The sequence below is a fragment of the Stomoxys calcitrans genome, chromosome 1 (assembly GCF_963082655.1).
Source record: "Stomoxys calcitrans chromosome 1, idStoCalc2.1, whole genome shotgun sequence".
NCBI classification, from domain to species: domain Eukaryota; kingdom Metazoa; phylum Arthropoda; class Insecta; order Diptera; family Muscidae; genus Stomoxys; species Stomoxys calcitrans.
Window position 1 is genome coordinate 186,961,582 of NC_081552.1, and position 19,999 is coordinate 186,981,580.

At 37.6% G+C, this 19,999-nt stretch overlaps 1 protein-coding gene across 1 annotated transcript in view; it reads right to left on the minus strand.

Moving 5' to 3' along the window:
• LOC106088346 (uncharacterized) overlaps nt 1-19,999 on the minus strand; it is a 331,585-nt gene that overhangs the window by 42,651 nt on the left and 268,935 nt on the right. Inside the window, exons 5-6 of the mRNA XM_059361089.1 lie at nt 17,395-17,605; nt 6,300-6,427 (exon numbers count right to left, since the gene is read on the minus strand). Coding sequence (XP_059217072.1) covers nt 6,300-6,427; nt 17,395-17,605 — 339 coding nt within the window. The remainder of the gene's footprint in view (nt 1-6,299; nt 6,428-17,394; nt 17,606-19,999) is intronic.

The following is a 19,999-nucleotide window of genomic DNA, read 5'->3' on the forward strand; positions in this document are numbered from 1 at the left end:
CGAATGCGAAAAAGACTGTTCCCGCTCTAACATTGTTTGTGGTTTATGCGGTCATATGTTTCATATTTCTTGCGCTCCAAAAGGCATACCCAACATGACGGCTGCATTAATAGAGACTATAAAGAAAAGCCAAGGTGCACTTCTTTATCGATGTGGCCAGTGTTTTAATTTACCTTCTCAAAATACTTCTGGGCAAGATAATGTAGGAGCCAAATTAGAAGCTCTAGAAACTAAAATTGAAAAAGTGTCGAAGTTACTAATGGATAATGTATTGCCGCAACTAAACTCTATTAAAAGTGATATTGAAAACTGTTTGTCTCGCATAGAGACATTTGAGAAAGGAACGAATTCAAAAATCGACAAGTTAGTTGTTGAAAATAATCACATACGTAAACAGCTTAACAGATGTGACATATTGGTCAGTGGCCTTCCAAAAACCTTAACAAATGATGATTTATACGAAGTTGTGGACAAAATCGGGAATGTTTTGGATGTCAAGCTAGAGCCATATGATATCCACCTTTGCACTTGGATTCGCAATAAAAAAGTATTACTTGTCAAATTTAATTCCGTAAGAAAGCGAGATAAGATATTTTCTAACTATATAAAAACGAAAAATCTACAGCTTAACCATGTAATAAATACTGATATTGAAGCTAGGGTGTATATAAATGAACACCTAACACCCATAGCAGCAAATATGCAATATTTTTGTAGAAAGCTATTGAAGGAGAAGAAAATTACCAAATACTTTATCAAAAATTCAAGTGTTCCAGAGGTTAAGCTGGTATTGGCGAATGGATCAGAAAAGAATGTGAGATTTGACCAAATTAATGACTTTACTGCAAATGCTGGTGCTCTAGAAACAGTTGGTGCTGCTTTGGAATGGGCTTGCTAACGGCAGACTTGTAAATAGACTTATTGGTTTCTCATATTCGAATATGAAATATGTTTATCTATTAAAATATTAATTTCAAAAAAAAAAAAAAAAAAATAAAATAAATAAATATGAAAAAAAAAAAACAAGAAAAAAAAATTAAATAAAATAAATATATAAATAGAAATTAAATTAAAGGAAAATGTAAACGAAAAGCATTATTTTATCTTATCATTAATTGACTGTAAACTGTTTTGAATTCCAGATTTAGAGATTCCAAAATTTTGTTATCACCACAAATAAATAAATTATATTTTTAGTTTTTCCAAATCAATTAATTTTTATTTCTCATGCATAATATACATATACAGGCCTGTTCTGGTTTCCGAATTCGCAAAACGCAATATATTGTTTTGCTTATATTTTCTAAATCGCTTTCTTTTAAGATTTGAAATCACTTGAGGTTGCTCTAACTATATGAGCTTTGATAAGAGTATGAATTCAAGCGTCAGCGTTTCGAGTTTTGCAAGAAATACGGCAAAGAAATTCTTTCGTTTTGCGTTTTCGAAAATCGGAACAGGCATGATAGATATATATTTCCCAAGTTATGATAGCTTTGTTTCTTTCATGGAATTATTTTATCGCTATGCTAGAGAATCTTATCTTTTTAAAATATCTTGTGTAATAGCAGAATATCACTTCTTTTGTCTAAAATATTATTTTTTTTAATGAGTAGCAATCGTAACGAATGATAGTTAATACGTACAGATCATTGTTACTTTTTATTATTTTAAGATTTAGTTTTAGGTTTCTGCATTTATCATGGATTTGGGGGTTTTCACTATGCCTATGTTATGATTAATGATAATCTTGGACCCATAATCAACAAAAACGAGATTGGTAATTTAAACTTAAATCCAGCTCATTTTAATGCAATACACTTAAACGCACAAAGCATAGCCCCAAGATCGAACTCAACTAAACTAGAAGAGATACGTAGTCTATTTGAAGATAAAATCTTTCAAGTCATCGGTGTATCGGAGACATGGCTGAATGCTTCAATTTCAGATGCAGCTGTTCACATAGATGGATATCGTGTTTATAGAAGTGATAGGTTGGTACAAAGAGGAGGAGGTGTCTGTGTATATGTTAACAACGCGCTTAAATCAAGAGTAGTGTATGAGATTATGGATGAAGGTATATCTGAGGGTATATTTGTTGAAATTGGAGGTACTGGCGAATCTAAAATATTAGTTGGTGTTCTGTATTTGCCTCATGGTGGAATTGATAGTTGTGAAACATTGTTGGCAGAGTACACAGCTAGGTATGAAAGGGTGGTAATTATGGGTGACTTCAACGTAAATTTGTTTGAGAATGGTATTCGAATGAGAGAATTGTGTAGTAGAATGGGACTAGATATCATACACAATGTATCACCTACACATTTCAGCATAGGCTCCCAAAGATGTTCTCTATTGGACTATTATCTACTGTCAAATTCAAGTTTAATTGAAAAGAGTATGCAGTTCCAATTTCCAGCCCTAAATTCCAACCATGCTTTGATTTGTTTATCTCTTAATATTCCAACCACCGCCGATACCGAGTCAAGATTCATTAGGGACTATAGCTCGTTTAATTTTGAAAATTGCGCTAGAGATGTGAATATGATGGATCTGAGTGGAATGTATAGTACAACTGATGTAAATTATCAGACTGTCTTTATGAATGCGTTGGTATTGGAATTATATGATAGGCATATCCCCCAGAAGCTGTATAAGAAGAAACAAACAGCTAACTGGATGAGGGCTTTCGAAATCCAAAGCGCACAAGAGCAAAGAGATTTGGCCTTTAGAGGTTTTTTGGAAGATAGAACCGAAGGACGTTGGCGTGTGTATTGTAAATACAGGAATAGAGCCAAACGTATAATACGGAAACGTAGAGGCATATTTTTTACCGAATTATTTCAATCTACTACGCAGTCCCAAACATGGAAACAACTTAAGAACTTAGGTGCGAACGGCAATAGTTCACGTAATCTTGCTGATAATGATGTGGACGTTGAGGGATGTAATATTCACTTTTTGTTACCGCCACCTAGTGGTGCCCCAAGGTTAATGCATGTTAATTATAGTGGTGAGAGGCCGCTAAATGAATTTGATTTTCATCCAGTGGATGAGACAGATGTGTGGAATGCGTTGAATTCAATTAAATCTAACGCTGTTGGAGTTGATGGGGTTCCAATAAGATTTTTAAGATTGATATTTCCTCTCATTTCAAGATTAATTGTACACTTATTCAATAATATACTGATGACTTCCTCCTATCCAGATGCTTGGAAAATTGCAAGGGTAGTGCCCATACCAAAAATTAGCAGACCGACAACGCCAAGCGACTTTAGGCCCATTAGCATTCTACCGGTGTTCTCCAAGATCTTTGAGATTTTATTGAATAGACAGATTGTTGCTAGTCAAACTGTAACAAGATTATTTTCAAATTTTCAATCTGGCTTTAAGAGACACTTTAGCACAACAACACTGATGGCAAGTTTAATGGATGAAGTGAGAAGGAATATTGATAATAAATCTGTTTCGATCTTAGTAACTTTGGACTTGAGTAGAGCCTTTGAATCCGTCTGTCATGAACTCTTGTTGAACAAATTATTTTCAATTTTTTCCTTTTCCAAAACAGCTTGTTCGCTTATTGCATCATTTCTTTCCTCTCGTAGACAATTTGTACAAGCTGGTAATGCTTTGTCTTCAACAAGAGAAGTTGTCAGGGGGGTACCTCAAGGGTCAGTATTGGGACCTTTATTTTTTAGTATGTATGTCAATGATATATTCGATACTTTACATGGCGTTGTTGGACACATGTATGCCGACGATTTTCAATTGCTTGTGTCTGCAGGAAGAGATAATACTAGGGAACTGATAGCAAGACTTCAGACCACATTGAATAATATTGAGACTTGGTGTGCTGATAATTTTATAGTTCTAAATATATTAAAATCTAAGGCAATGGTTTTTAACTATAGTGGAAGTTATATTCCAGGTGTTGTAATAAGGAATGAAATGCTGGAATATGTCAGCTCGATAAAGACATTGGGTTTCTATATAGATAATAGACTAAGTTTCGATGTCCACATTAATAAGGTTTTGTCAAATTTAACTTTCGGTCTACGCAAACTTTACAGCATTAACGGATATATGCCACTAAAAATACGTAAGCTGTTAGCACGTTCTCTTCTGATGCCTTTGATATCTTATGGCATTGAAGTATATTCTGGAACAAGTGCTTCTAACATTATACGTTTAGAGAGATATTTTAACAGAGTTATCCGATATGTTTATGGGCTGCATGCGTACGATCATGTAACTCCATATGTTTTTGACTTTTTGGGCTGCACTTTCAGCAATTTTATAAAGCTACGTGTAATTATTATGTTTTATAAGGCAACAAAGCTTGGTTTTCCTACATATTTGACAACTCTTTTCTCTTTTGGACTTTCTTCAAGATCCCATTCTCTAATTTGTCCACGGTTTAATTCCTTAATCATGCAACGTTCCTTTCAAGTACGAGTTTGTCGCATCTGGAATACTTTTTTACCATACTCTGAAAGACACTTTGAACTTTCAATTTCTAACTTTAAAATGAAAATGCTAACTCTTTTATCGTCTTGACTGTTGATAATGGGTAAAGAATTAAGTGATATGTTTATGGGGGAAACAATCCAAATCCATGATAGAGTAGTAAAATATTTTTAATTTATATACGTTTGTAGATATAAGTATTTAGTTATATTGTGCCATTATATATTTCTTTGTAATCAATTTGGCCAAAATGGCTTTGAGATTATTAATAAAGTGAATTGAATTGAATTGAATTGAATTGAATATGATATATGGGAGTCCACCTTACCCCCAAAAATACATGCATACCGGACATCTATACCGACCATAGCAATATAAGGCTCAAATGAAAGGTATTTGGAGTAGAGTAGAAATATGATACCCTCATTGCGCAAAAGATCTGAAAGACCGTTTCAGCACCCCTTAACGGGAATTATTTCCTGACCATGCCTGTATAATGCTCAAAATTGAGTACTCAATGTGGACATCGCGGTGATTTTCCTATACATTCTCGACAAATCTTACAATCAAAAGAGTTAAAATATGTGAAAATCAGTCTGCCATTTTTGAACGAAATGAAACATCTTTATGAAATTTGATATATATAGAGCGTCTAACAACGATATCCAAAATTTGAGTCTAGGCCACATTCGTGAACCCTCTGATAAAGTCATCCCCTACCAATTTTGTCTGCGTTGCAAAGTTTTCATTTGTGGCTTAATTTCTAAAATTTCGTTATTTGTTGGAAAGTGCTTCTCAAGCCCTATAAAACAGAAGCTTTTTTTGTGCCAATAGATCTTTGGCAAAAAAAGGATGTACTTTATAGGGCTTGAGAAGCTGAGAGATATTCGACTGACATAATTATTTTTATACCCTCCATCATAGGATGGGGGTATACTAATTTAGTCATTGTGATTGTAACATCTCGAAATATGCGTCTGAGTCTGTTGATCGTCATTTAATTTTAAGTCGATCTAGCCATGTCCGTCCTTCTGTCTGTCGAAAGCAAATTGGTCAATAATTTGATATAGTTGCCATATAAACCGATCTTGGGTCTTGATCTTGAGCCTCTAGAGCGCGCAATTCTTATTCGATTTGGTTTGGAAATTTTGCATGAGGTGTTTTGTTATAACTTCCAATAACTTTGCTAAGTACGGCGCAAATCGGTACATAACCTGATATAGCTGCCATATAAACCGATCTGGGATCTTGACTTCTTGAGTCTCTAGAGGACACAATTCTCATCCGATTTGGCAGACATTTTGTGCAACGGTTTCTCTCATGACTTTCAACATACGTGTCTAATATGGTCTGAATCGATCAATAGCTTGATACAGCTCCCACATAAACCTATCTCCCGATTTTGCTTCTTGAGCCCCTACAAGGCGAAATTCTTATCCGAATGAACTGAAATGTTACACTGAAATGTTATGGTCCGAATCAGACTATAACTTGATAAAGCTCCAATAGCATAACAGTTCATATTCAATATTCTTTGTTTGCCTAAAACGAGATACCGCTCATAGAACTCGACAAATGCGATCCATGGTGGAGGGCATATAAGATTCATCCCGGCCGAACTTAGCACGCTCTTACATGTTTGATATTCTTCCGAGTATGACCTCGTATTTTGTGAGTTATGAAGACATTTGTGAACATATTTTTAATCGAAATATTGATTTAGATAGCTTAAAAAATTTGCAATTATATTGGGCCAAAAGTTCCCGGGTCTTCTGGGGAAATTTTAAAGGGATAATGTTTATAATCACATGGCGTTTTATTCAATGCCTATTTACCTCTTCATGGTGATACCAAAATATGTAGGCTGGAGGCTCCAGACTGAATTTTACGGTACATGTTAGATTGATGGTACTTCCTTTGTCCACATGAAAATCGGGTCCGCCTTGAATGGTTGCCGTTGGCACTAGAAATGTAGAAATTATTTTAAACAAAGTAAATTTAATTTTTTTTTATGAAGATTAGTAATAAGCAACTAAAATTATGCAAAGTTCGGCAGTGCCGAATTTTGGGCACACACCACGATGTGTTCTGGTAAAATTCGCGACCCCACTGACACTTGAGGCCATGAGTTTTATATAAAAATCGTTCCATTCAGTTAAATATCTTTCATTTAATACCTATAGTGTCCCTATCGATAAAATATAAAAATGTAAAAAAATAGAAAGGGTACCAAATAAATAGAAATTCTTTTCTTATATTGCAGTTAGTTAAATGCTGTTGTTTGACTGTGGCAACGAAAAAGCGTAGTTAATGCATCAGAAACAAAACAAAAACTGAATGCTGCCAGTAAAGCGATGTAAATCTATTCATGTTGCGTTGTCTTCTTTTCATTGCTTTATATGCTAGCTATGTAAGTCAAGTTAAGTCATACGTGTCGGATATGGTTGCAATCAGTCTATATTTGAACATAGCTGTCATATATAGCGATCATCCTATATAAATTTATGAGCCCATAAAAGGCGTATTTATCAAATGATTTTGCTTAAATTTGGCACAAGGACCTGTTCTAAGCATTTCAGTATCCACGCCGAGTGTGGCCGAACTCCCAATATAAGGTCTTTACCATAAACAGTGTATCAATTTACGATTAACGATTACTAATGTATGCTCTTGTTTCCACATAAGACCGATGGGCCCTAGATGGGTTAATGAACCTTAATCGAGCGATCGGTCATTGGGACGGCCTATATGTAGGCCACCAAACGGTCTGTATGAAAGCCAACGTAGGGCAAATTTTCAGCGGTGGTTATCCCCTCCTGACCCTGGCGACATTTGTGGTGCACTGTATGACATGTAAAAACTTTTCCTCAAAATGTTATCGCACTGCGGCACGCCGCACAGTAGCAGAAAATCCGAAAAAAACTATTGTTCAAAATATACCGTGTGAGAACGGGTAGTGACATCTCTTTGAAATTTGAAATGGTTAGAGCCGAAGTGATGTCGTTTGTGCAAAATTTAAGGATTAAGGATTAAAGTTGTCTGGGCGCCTCTTGAGAGTTTAATTTTTATTTGTTGACATTTTGGCTGACATTGGCTTTGTGTTTTGCAATTTACGAAAGAATTTGTGGTTCGGCTCTAACCATTTAACATTTCAAAGAGATATCTCAACCCGTTCTCACATGGTATATTTGTTACTAGTTTTTCGGTTTTCTCCCACTGTGCGCCGCTCGGACTATAACAAGTAAAAACGTTTTAAGTTCGGTCGTGTCGGACTTTGGATACCCACCACCATGGATATATTAGTTTTATTATAACTACACTACCATATCCATAATTATATTTAAACAGGGGCTGGTCTGGTCTGGGAAATAAATCCGCCTTCAATGGAATTAAATTAAATATAAATTAGAAAGTCGGTCTATATGACAGCTATACCTAACTATCGTCCGATATGAAATATGATGCAAGGCTTAATACAAGTCACTGTGTCAAATTCCAAAAAAATCGGATAATAAATTCGTCTTTTATGGAATTTAGATACTATGTTTGTGGACCAGCTATATCTAAATTTAATCCGACCTCAACCATGTTTGGGTCGGATGTCGGAAGTCTAAATACCACTCGCTGTTTCAAGTTGCAGAAAAATCGGATGTCAAATGCAGCTTTTTTGGGCTTCAGACTCTTAATCGGCAGAACGAACCATATGGCAGCTATATCTAAATATAGTCCGATCTGAACCATATTCAGGTCGGAGGTCGAGAGGCTTATAACAACTCAGTATTTCAAATTTCAGCTAATTTTGGAAAATATATGCAGCTCTTACGGGCTACAGACCCTTAACCGGCAGATCAGTCAACATGGCAGCTATATCTAAATATAGTCCGAACTGAATCATATTTTAGTCGAAAATCGGGAAGCTTAAAACAACTCACGGTTTCAAATTTCAGCGATTTGGTTAATAAATACAGCTTTTATTGGTTTCAGACCCTTAATCGACAGATCGGTCTATATAGTAGCTATATCCAAATATAGTCGGATTTTGCCCGTTCAATAACTTAACATGCGTGCAGCAAAAATATGTATTTATGCCGAATTTCAGCTCAATAAATCAACTTTTCAAGGCTGTAGTGAGATGACAACAGACGGACAGACACACGGGCATAGTAAAATCGCCTTAGTGTTTAAAATATATACATATCCAGGGTGGCGAATTTCCAACGTTTTGACCGACCGGACTTAATGCCTTTTTATACCAACCACCAAAGAATGGGGTATATTCATTATACCCTACACCACTACTGTGGTACAGGGTATTATAACTTGCATTTGCTTGTAACACCCAAAAGGAAGAGAGATAGGCCCATTGATAAGTATACCGACCGACTCAGAATCACTTTCTGATTCGTTTAAGCTATGTCCGTCTGTCTGTCCGTCCCTCTGCCCATGTTAATTTGTGCACAAACTACAGGTCGCAATTTTCATCCAATCGTCTTCAATTTGGTACAGGCATGTTTTTCGGCCTAGCGACGAAACCTATTGAAATTAAGAACAAGTAAAAGCGTGCTAAGTTCGGCCGGGCCGAATCTTATATACCCTCCACCATGGATCGCATTTGTCGAGTTTTTTTCCCGGCATCTCTTCTTAGGCAAAAAAAGGATATAAGAAAATATTTGCCCTGTATTAGAGCGATATCAAGATATGGTCCGGTTTGGACCACAATTAAATTATATGTTGGAGACCTGTGTAAAATGTCAGCCAATTCGAATAAGAATTGCGCCCGTTGTGGGCTCAAGAAGTAAAATAGATAGATCGATTTATATGGGAGCTGTATCGGGCTATAGACAGATTCAGACCATCATAAACACATATGTTGATAGTCATGAGAGGATCTGTAGTACAAAATTTCAGGCAAATCGGATAATAATTGCGACATCTAGAGGCTCAAGAAGTCAAGATCCCAGATCGGTTTATATGGCACCTATATCAGGTTATGAACCGACTTGTACTTTATTTGACATAGTTGTTGAAAGTAACAATAAAAAACGTCTTGCGAAATTTCAGCCAAATCGGATAGGAATTGCGCCCTCTAGAAGCTCAAGAAGTCAAGTCCTCACATCTGTTTATATGACAGCTATATCAGGTAATGAACGGATTTGAACCATATTTGGCAAAGTTGTTGGATATCATAACAAAATACTACGTGCCAAAATTCATTCAAGTTGGATAAGAATTGCGCCCTCTAGAGGTTCAAAAAGTCAAGACCCAAGATCGATTTATATGACAGCTATATAAGGTTATAGACCGATTTGAACCATACTTTACACAACTGTTGGATATCGCAAAAAAACACGTCGTGCAAAATTTCATTCCAATCGGATATGAATTGCGCACTCTAGAGGCTCAAGAAGTCAAGACCCAAGATCGGTTTATATGACAGCTATATAAGGTTATGGACCGATTTGAACCATACTCGGCACAGTTGTTGGATATCGTAACAAAACACGTCGTGCAAAATTTCATTCTAATCGGATAAGAATTGCGCACTCTAGAGGCTCAAGAAGTCAAGACCCAAGATCGGTTTATATGGCAGCTATATCAAAACATGGACCGATATGGCCCATTTACAATACCAACCGACCTACACTAATAAGAAGTATATGTGCAAAATTTCAAGCGGCTAGCTTTACTCCTTCAGAAGTTAGCGTGCTTTCGACAGACAGACGGACGGACGGAAAGACGGACGGACATGGCTAGATCGACATAAAATTTCACGACGATCAAGAATATATATACTTTATGGGGTCTCAGACGAATATTTCGAGTAGTTACAATCAGAATGACGAAATTAGTATACACCCCATCTTATGGTGGAGGGTATAAAAATCGGTTAGAATTTGGATATAGCTCCAATATAAATGTTCGTCCGATTTACAGTAATAATGCAATGAAAAAGTCATTTGTTAATTGATTCTCTCGAAACTTGGCAGGAATGATTATCTTATGACTCTCGACATTATTGGTAAATTTCATAGAAATCGGTTCAGATTTACATATAGGCCGATTTTCACCCCTAGAGCTATTGCAAGCGCATTTATTGACCAATCTTCCCAAAATTTTCTAAAACACCTTCCACGAAAATTGCCACAATATCTAAGAAGTTTGCTTGAAATCGGTTCAGATTTGAATATCGCACCCATATATATGTTTGTCCGATTTGCAGAAATAATGCCATTAAATTGTCATTAATTAACCGGTTCTCTCGAATTTGGCAGGAAGAACTTTTTATACCCTCCACCATAAGATGGGGGATATACTATTTTCGTCATTCTGTTTGTAACTACTCGAAATATTCGTCTGAGATGCCATAAAGTATATATATTCTTGATCGTCGTGAAATTTTATGTCGATCTAGCCATGTCCGTCCGTCTGTCCGTCCGTCCGTCCGTCTGTCTGTCGAAAGCACGCTAACTTCCGAAGGAGTAAAGCTAGCCGCTTGAAATTTTGCACAAATACTTCTTATTAGTGTAGGTCGGTTGGTATTGCAAATTGGCCATATCGGTCCATGTTTTGATATAGCTGCCATATAAACCGATCTTGGGTCTTGACTTGTTGAGTCTCTAGAGTGCGCAATTCTTATCCGATTGGAATGAAGTTTTGCACGACGTGTTTTGTTATGATATCCAACAACCTTGCCGAGTATGAATCAAATAGGTCGATGTTTTGATATAGCTGCCATATAAACCGATCTTGGGTCTTGACTTCTTGAGCCTCTAGAGTGCGCAATTCTTATCCTATTGGAATGAAATTTTGCACGACGTGTTTTGTTATGATATCCAATAAATGTGCTATGTATAGTTCAAATCGGTCCATAACCTGATATAGCTGCCATATAAACCGATCGTGGGTCTTGACTTCTTGAGCCTCTAGAGTGCGCAATTCTTAACCTATTGGAATGAAATTTTGCACGACGTGTTTTGTTATGATAGCCAATAAATGTGCTAAGTATGGTTCAAATCGGTCCATAACCTGATATAGCTGCCATATAAACCGATCTTGGGTCTTGACTTCTTGAGCCTCTAGAGTGCGCAATTCTTATCCGATTGGAATGAAATTTTGCACGACGTATTTTGTTATGACATCCAACAACTGTGCCAAGTATAGTTCAAATCGGTCCATAACCTGATATAGCTGCCATATCAACCGATCTTGGGTCTTGACTTCTTGAGCCTCTAGAGTGCGCAAATTCTTATCCGATTGGAATGAAATTTTGCACGACGTGTTTTGTTATGATATCCAATAAATATGCCTAGTATGGTTCAAATCGGTCCATAACCTGATATAGCTGTCATATAAACCGATCTTGGGTCTTGACTTCTGAGCCTCTAGAGTGCGCAATTCTTATCCGATTTTGCTGAAATTTTGTACGACGGATGACCATCATCATACGTGTTTATTATGATCTGAATCGGTCTATAGCCTGATACAGCTCCCATATAAATCGATCTCTCTATTTTACTTCTTGAGCCCCCAAAGGGCGCAATTCTTATTCGAATTGGCTGACATTTTACACAGGTCTCCAACATGTAATAATATAATAATAGCAGAGCAAATCTTTTCTTATATCCTTTTTTGCCTAAGAAGAGATGCCGGGAGAAGAACTCGGCAAATGCGATCCATGGTGGAGGGTATGTAAGATTCGGCCCGGCCGAACTTAGCGCGCTCTTACTTGTTAAGATAGGGTCGGAAATGGATATTTCGGTGTGTTGCAAACGGAATGACAAAATGAATATACCCCCATCCTTCGGTGGGGACCGATTTAAACCATACTTAGCGTAGTTGTTGAAAGTGATACGAAACACTACGTGCACAATTTCAAAAAAATCGGATAAGAATTGCGCCCTCTAGAGGCTCAACAAAGTCAAGATCCAAGATCGGTTTATATGACAGCTATACCAGATTATGAACCGATTTGAACTATACTTGGCACAGTTGTTGGATATCATAACAAAACACGTCGTACAAAATTTCATCCAATCGGATAAGAATTGCGCCTTCTAGAGGCTCAAGAAGTCAAGACCCAAGACCGGTTTATATGGCAGCTTTATCAAAACATGGACCGATATGGCCCATTTACAATACCAACCCGACCAACACTAATAAGAACTACTTGTGCAAAATTTCGAGCGGCTAGCTTCACTCCTTCGGAAGTTAGCGTGCTTTCGACAGACAGACGGACGGACATGGATAGATCGACATAAAATGTCGCGACGATCAAGAATATATATACTTTATGGGTCTCAGACGAATATTTTGAGTAGTTACAAACGGAATGACGAAATTAGTATACCCCCCCCCCATCCTACGGTGGAGGGTATAAAAATCAATTTTTGTTTGTTTGTATGTTTGTGTGTTCCTTATAGACTCAGAAACGGCTGAACCGATTTTCTTGAAATTTACACAGATGGTGCATAATGACTCCGTGGTGAAAATAGGGTACATATATTTTTTGATATCTGAAGGGGGGCGGGACCCCTCCCACTTACCCTATTTTCAGAAACGCCAGATCTCGGAGATGGGTTTTGCGATTTTAAGCGAAATTTTGCTGTGCTTTCATATAGCACCCTAAAAATAACAATATGGTATCCAAATTTCGGATGGGGTACCTAAGGGGCTGGCCCACCCTAAAACCTACCAAACATATATTTAGACCAATCATGACAATATGGGACTCAAATGAAAGGTATTTAGGATAAGAAAACGTATCTGATATCCAATTGTCGGACTAGGGGGACCACCCCAACTCCCAAAACACCCCCTAAATCGGATATATTTACCGACAATGGCAATATGGGATAAAATGAAAGGTATTTGCGAGGTAAAATACGAATCTGATATCCAAATGTGGGCCACGTTTCTGGGGGTCCACCACTTTCCCAAACATTCCCAAACAGGACTTATTTACTGACCATGAGAAAATTGGGCTTACATAAAAGGTATTTGAATGTATAATACGAATCTGATATACAAATATGGGACCAAGTGTTTGGGGGGCCCTCTATCACCAAAAACTTCCCCCAAAGGGAACAAATTTACGACCATAGCTATATGGGGCTCAAATGAAAGGTGTTCGGGAGTAAAGCACGAATTTGATATCAATATTCGGGAAAAGTGTCAATGGGCCACCTCACCCCACAACACCACCCAAATAGTAAATATTTGCTAACTATTGCAATATGAGGCTCAAATATGAGGGTTTTTAAAGAGGAAAACGAATCCGATATATATTTTCAAGGCCAACTCACGGAGTATCCGCCCATCCCCACAAAACACACCCCAAACCGGTCATATTTGCCGACTATGGATATATAGGGCTCAAATTAAATCTATGTGGGAGTAGACCACGTATCTGATACCAACACTAGGGGCCAACTGTTTAGAAGACGTCCCACCATCATAACAACTCCCAAATAGGACATATTTGCTCACCGAGACAATTTGGGTCTTAAAGAGAGTGGGACTAAATATTCATAGTTTTTAGGTCTAATACCCCAAACCTGACATATTTGCTGACTTTTGCTATAAGGAGTTTAAATAAGATTTGAAAACGAATTTGATATCCAATTTTAAGGGCAATGGCAATATGGGTTTCAAATAAATTATATATAGAAATATGACAATAGAGCACGTTGCTGATATATTTTCCGCGCTCAGCCGTTTGGAGGACCACCCCAATCCCAAAAACACCCCTAAATCGGGCATATTTACCAACCATGTTAATGTGAAGCTTAAATGGAAGGAATTGCGGGTAAAGCAAGAATTTATATCCATTTCGGGACCCCTTTCCCAAAATACCCCACAAAAAGCAATTTTTTACTGATCAATCGCAATATGGGGCTCAAATAAAGGTATTTGGGAGTAGAAAACAAATTTGATATCTAAATTTAGGACCATGTATTTAGGGCATCACGCCTTTCCCAAAACACCCCCACGGGAAAAAAGTTTTTCGACCATGCCAATATGTGGCTCAAATGAAAGGTATTTGAGATTAGAAAACGAATTTGATAACTTATTTTGGGGCCATGTGTTTGGGGGACGCCTCATCATGTAAACTCCTCTTAAGCCAATGGCAATATGGGGCTATGCTGATATTTTTTCAGGGCCAAGTAACTGGGGGACCACCTCTCTCCCGAAAACACCCCTAAAACAGACATCATGAGAATATCGGGCTGAAATAAAGTATTTTAAGAATGGAGTTCACCTTATATCCAAATTTAAATTCGTAGACCAATAAAGATCATATGGAATTCAGATAAAAGCACATATATTGTTAAACTGTTAGTCAAGTTAGCATGGTATTTCACTAAAAGATCTTTAATTGTCGAAATAAATATTCCAAGGAAAATGTTTCATATAAAGTAAAAGAAGGCGCAGCGGAGCGGGCCCGGGTCAGCTAGTAAAGTATATATATTCAGCGTAAAAATCTAAGACGATCTAGACATGTCCGTCTGTCTGTTAAAATCACGCTTTCGTCTTTCAAAATTGAGATATTGAGCTGAGACTTTGCACAGATTGTTGTTTTGTCCATAAGCAAGTTAAGTTCGAAGATGGGCTATGTCGGACCATATTTTGATATAGCCCCCATATAGACCGATCCGCCAATTCAAGGTCTTAGGCCAGCAAAAACCACATTTATTATCCGATTTTGCTGAAATTTGGGACAGTGAGTTGTGTTAGACCCTTCGACATCCCAGATCGATTCAGATTTGGATATAGCTGCCATATAGACCGATCGGCCGATTTAAGGTCTTAGGCCAATAAAAACCACATTTATTATCCGATTTTGCTGAAAATTGGTACAGTGAGTTGTGTAAGACCCTTTGACATCCTTCTTCAATTTGGCCCAGATCGGTCCAGATTTGGATATAGCTGTCTTGTTGACCGATCATCCGATATAGGGTCTTCGGCCCACAAAAGCCGCATTAATTATCCGATTTTGCTGAAATTTGGAACAGAGAGTTGCCCCTGGACATCTTTCTTCAATTTGGTATTGATCGGATCAGATTTGGATATATCTGCCATATCGACCGATCTCTCGATTTAATGTTTTGGGCCCATAAAAGGCACATTTATTACCCGATGTTACCGAAATTTGGGACAGAGAGTTTTGTTAAGCCCCTCCACATATTTCTGCACTTTGGTCTATCGATCAAGATTTGCATATAGACCGATATCTCCTTTTTACTTGTTTGTTATCATATAAAAATCGGACTAACAATTTTTATTCCTCTTTTTAATACCCTCCACCATTAGATGGGGGTTTACTAATTTCGTCATTCTGTTTGTAATGCCTCGAAATATTCGTCTAAGACCCCATAAAGTAAATATATTCTTAACCGTCATGACATTTTAGGTCGCTGCATATATAACTTCATATAAAGGGTGATTTTTTTGAGGTTAGGATTTTCATGCATTAGTATTTGACAGATCACGTGGGATTTCAGACATGGTGTCAAAGAGAAAGATGCTCAGTATGCTTTGACATTTCATCATGAATAGACTTACTAACGAGCAACGCTTGCAAATCATTGAATTTTATTACCAAAATCAGTGTTCGGTTCGAAATGTGTTCATTCACCGTAACGTTGCGTCCAACAGCATCTTTGAAAAAATACGGTGCAATGATTCCACCAGCGTACAAACCACACCAAACAGTGCATTTTTCGGGATGCATGGCCAGTTCTTGAACGGCTTCTGGTTGCTCTTCACTCCAAATGCGGCAATTTTGCTTATTTACGTAGCCATTCAACCAGAAATGAGCCTCATCGCTGAACAAAATTTGTCAAAATTTGAACACATTTCGAACCGAACACTGATTTTGGTAATAAAATTCAATGATTTGCAAGCGTTGCTCGTTAGTAAGTCTATTCATGATGAAATGTCAAAGCATACTGAGCATCTTTCTCTTTGACACCATGTCTGAAATCCCACGTGATCTGTCAAATACTAATGCATGAAAATCCTAACCTCAAAAAAATCACCCTTTAGCTCCAATAATATAGCAATTCTTTTATTTTATCCTTCGAAAAATGTGATGCATGGTGGAGGGTATATAAGGTTCGGGCCGAACGAACTTAGCATGCTTTTGCTTGTTCTTTTTTTATACCCTCCAACAAAGGATGGAAGTATACTAATTTCGTCATTCCTTTTGTAATGCCTCGAGATATGCCTGGAAGATCCAATAAGATATACATATATATATTTATGATCATCATGACATTTTAAGTCGATCTAGCCTTGTCAGTCCGTCCGACCGTCTGTCTGACGAAAGCACTCTTACTGTCGAAGGAGTAAAGATAGGCGCTTGAAATTTTGCAAAAATACTTCCTATTAGTGGAAATTGGTTGGGATTGTAAATGGGCCAAATCGGTTCATGTTTTGATATAGCTGCCATATAATCCGATCTTGGGTGTTGACTTCTTGAACTTCTAGGGGATGCACTTCTTATTCAATATGGTTGAAGTGTTGGATATATCGATTTTCCATGACTTCCAACAACTGTTCCAAGTAAGGTCTAAAAAAATCGATGACATGATATAGCTGCTATATAAACCGAACTCCCAATTTAACTTTCTGAGACTCTGAAGGACGCAATTATTACTCAATTTGAAGGTGGTGTTTTTCTATGACATCCAACATACTTAACAAGTTCGGTCCATATCGGTCAATATATATTTCAAAAAGTCAATAATATACTTGACAAATGCTTTCCACGGTGGAGGATATATAAGATTCAGCCTGGTCGAACTACGCTCGCTTTTTCTTGTTTATGTCTATTTTATGGCATTGCGTATGTATCCCTTGATTAAGCGCCAGCTTCCAGCAACCCCTAAATTGGCTTAGCAGACTTCATATGGGTTTCGGTCAACTTACCCACAACATTTAGATCCACAAAATAACTGTGCACCGGCTGTGTTGATATTTGGCATTCATAGACACCGGCATCACGTTTTTGGGCCCATTTAATTTGCAACGTCCAATCATCAGTTTCCGCGTGACGTATAGCTTGAAACCGTAAATCCGTGGTATAGGTATATGTACCAACTGTAAGGATATGCATGTCTCGATGTCGTATCCAGGAAACCTAAAATGAGTATAGAGAAGGCAAGATTTTGTTATATATACGAAGAACTTGTATTTGATCATTTGGCTATATAAATTAATATATTGGGTTGCCCAAAAAGTAATTGCGGATTTTTTAAAAGAAAGTAAATGCATTTTTAATAAAACTTAGAATGAACTTTAATCAAATATACCTTTGTATACCCTCCACCATAGGATGGGGGGTACACTAATTTTGTCATTCTGTTTGTAACTACTCGAAATATTCGTCTGAGACCACATAAAGTATATATACTTTTATGTCGATCTAGCCATGTCCGTCCGTCCGTCCGTCCGTCTGTCTGTCGAAAGCACGCTAACTTCCGAAGGAGTAAAGCTAGCCGCTTGAAATTTTGCACAAAAATACTTCTTATTAGTGTAGGTCGGTTGGTATTGTAAATGGGCCATATCGGTCCATGTTTTGATATAGCTGCCATATAAACCGATCTTGGGTCTTGACTTCTTGAGCCTCTAGAGAGCGCAATTTTTAGCCGATTTGAATGCATTTTTGCACGAAGTGTTTTGTTATGATATCCAACAACTCTGCCAAGTGTGGTTCAAATCGGTTTATAACCTGATATAGATGTAATATAAACAGATCTGGGGACTTGACTTCTTTAGCTTCTAGAGGGCGCAATTCCTATCCGATTTGGCAGAAATTTTTCATGAAGTATTTTATTCTCACCTTCAACAATTGTGCCATATAAGGTTCAAATCGGCTCATAACCTGATATAGCTGCCATATAAACCGATCTGGGATCTTGATTTCTTGAGCCTCTAGTGGTCGCTATTATTATCCGATTTGCCTGAAATGTTGTACTATGGATCCTCTCGTGACCATCAACAAACGTGTTTATTATGGTCTGAATCGGTTTATAGCCCAATACAGCTCCCATAAAAATCGATCTCTCTATTTTACTTCTTGAGCCCCCAAAGGGCGCAATTCTTATTCGAATTGGCTGACATTTTACACAGTTCTCCAACATGTGATTTAATTGTGGTCCAAACCGGACAATATCTTGATATCGCTCTAATAGCAGAGCAAATCTTTTATTATATCCTTTTTATACCCTCCACCATAGCTGCCATATACACCGATCGGGGGTTTTGACTTCTTGAGCCTGTAGAGGTCGCAATTCTTATCCAATTTGAATGAATTTTGGCACGTAGTATTTGGTTATGATATCCAACAACTGTGCCAAATCGGTTCATAACCTGATATAGCTGCCATATAAACCGATCTGGGATCTTGACTTCTTGAGCCTCTAGAGGTCGCAATTATTATCCGATTTGCCTGAAATTTTTAATTTAGAAATTTCGGATCCTCTCATGACCATCAACATACGTGTTTTATATGATCTAAATCGGTATATAGCCCGATACAGCTCCCATATAAATCGATCTCTCTATTTTACTTCTTGAGCCCACAAAGGGCGCAATTCTTATTCGAATTCGCTGACATTTTACACAGGTCTCCAACATATAATTTAATTGTGGTCCAAACCGGACCATATCTTGATATCGCTCTAATAGCAGAGCAAATCTTTTCTTATATCCTTTTTATACCCTCCACCATAAGATGGGGGGTATACTAATTTCGTCATTCTGATTGTAACTACTCGAAATATTCGTCTGAGACCCCATAAAGTATATATATTCTTGATCGTCGTGAAATTTTATGTCGATCTAGCCATGTCCGTCCGTCTGTCCGTCTGTCCGTCTGTCCGTCCGTCCGTCCGTCCGTCTGTCTGTCGAAAGCACTCTAACTTCCGAAGGAGTAAAGCTAGCCGCTTGAAATTCTGCACAAATACTTCTTATTAGTGTAGGTCGGTTGGTATTGTAAATGGGCCATATCGATCCATGTTTTGATATAGCTGCCATATAAACCGATCTTGGGTCTTGAATTCTTAAGCCTCTAGAGTGCGCAATTCTTATCCGATTGGGATGAAATTTTGCACGACGTGCTTTGTTATGATATCCAACAACTGTGCCAAGTATGGTTCAAATCGGTCCATAACCTGATATAGCTGCCATATAAACCGATCTTGGGTCTTGACTTCTTGAGCCTCTAGAGTGCGCAACTCTTATCCGATTGGAATGAAATTTTGCACCACGTGTTTTGTTATAATATCCAACAACTGTGCCAAGTATGGTTCAAATTGGTCCATAACCTGATATAGCTGCCATATACACCGATCTGGGGTTTTGACTTCTTGAGCCTCTAGAGTGCGCAATTCTTATCCGATTGGAATGAAATTTTGCACGACGTGTTTTGTTACGATATCCAACAACTGTGCTAAGTATGGTGAAAATCAGTCCATAACCTTATATAGCTTTCATATAAACCGAACTTGGGTCTTGACTTCTTGAGCCTGTA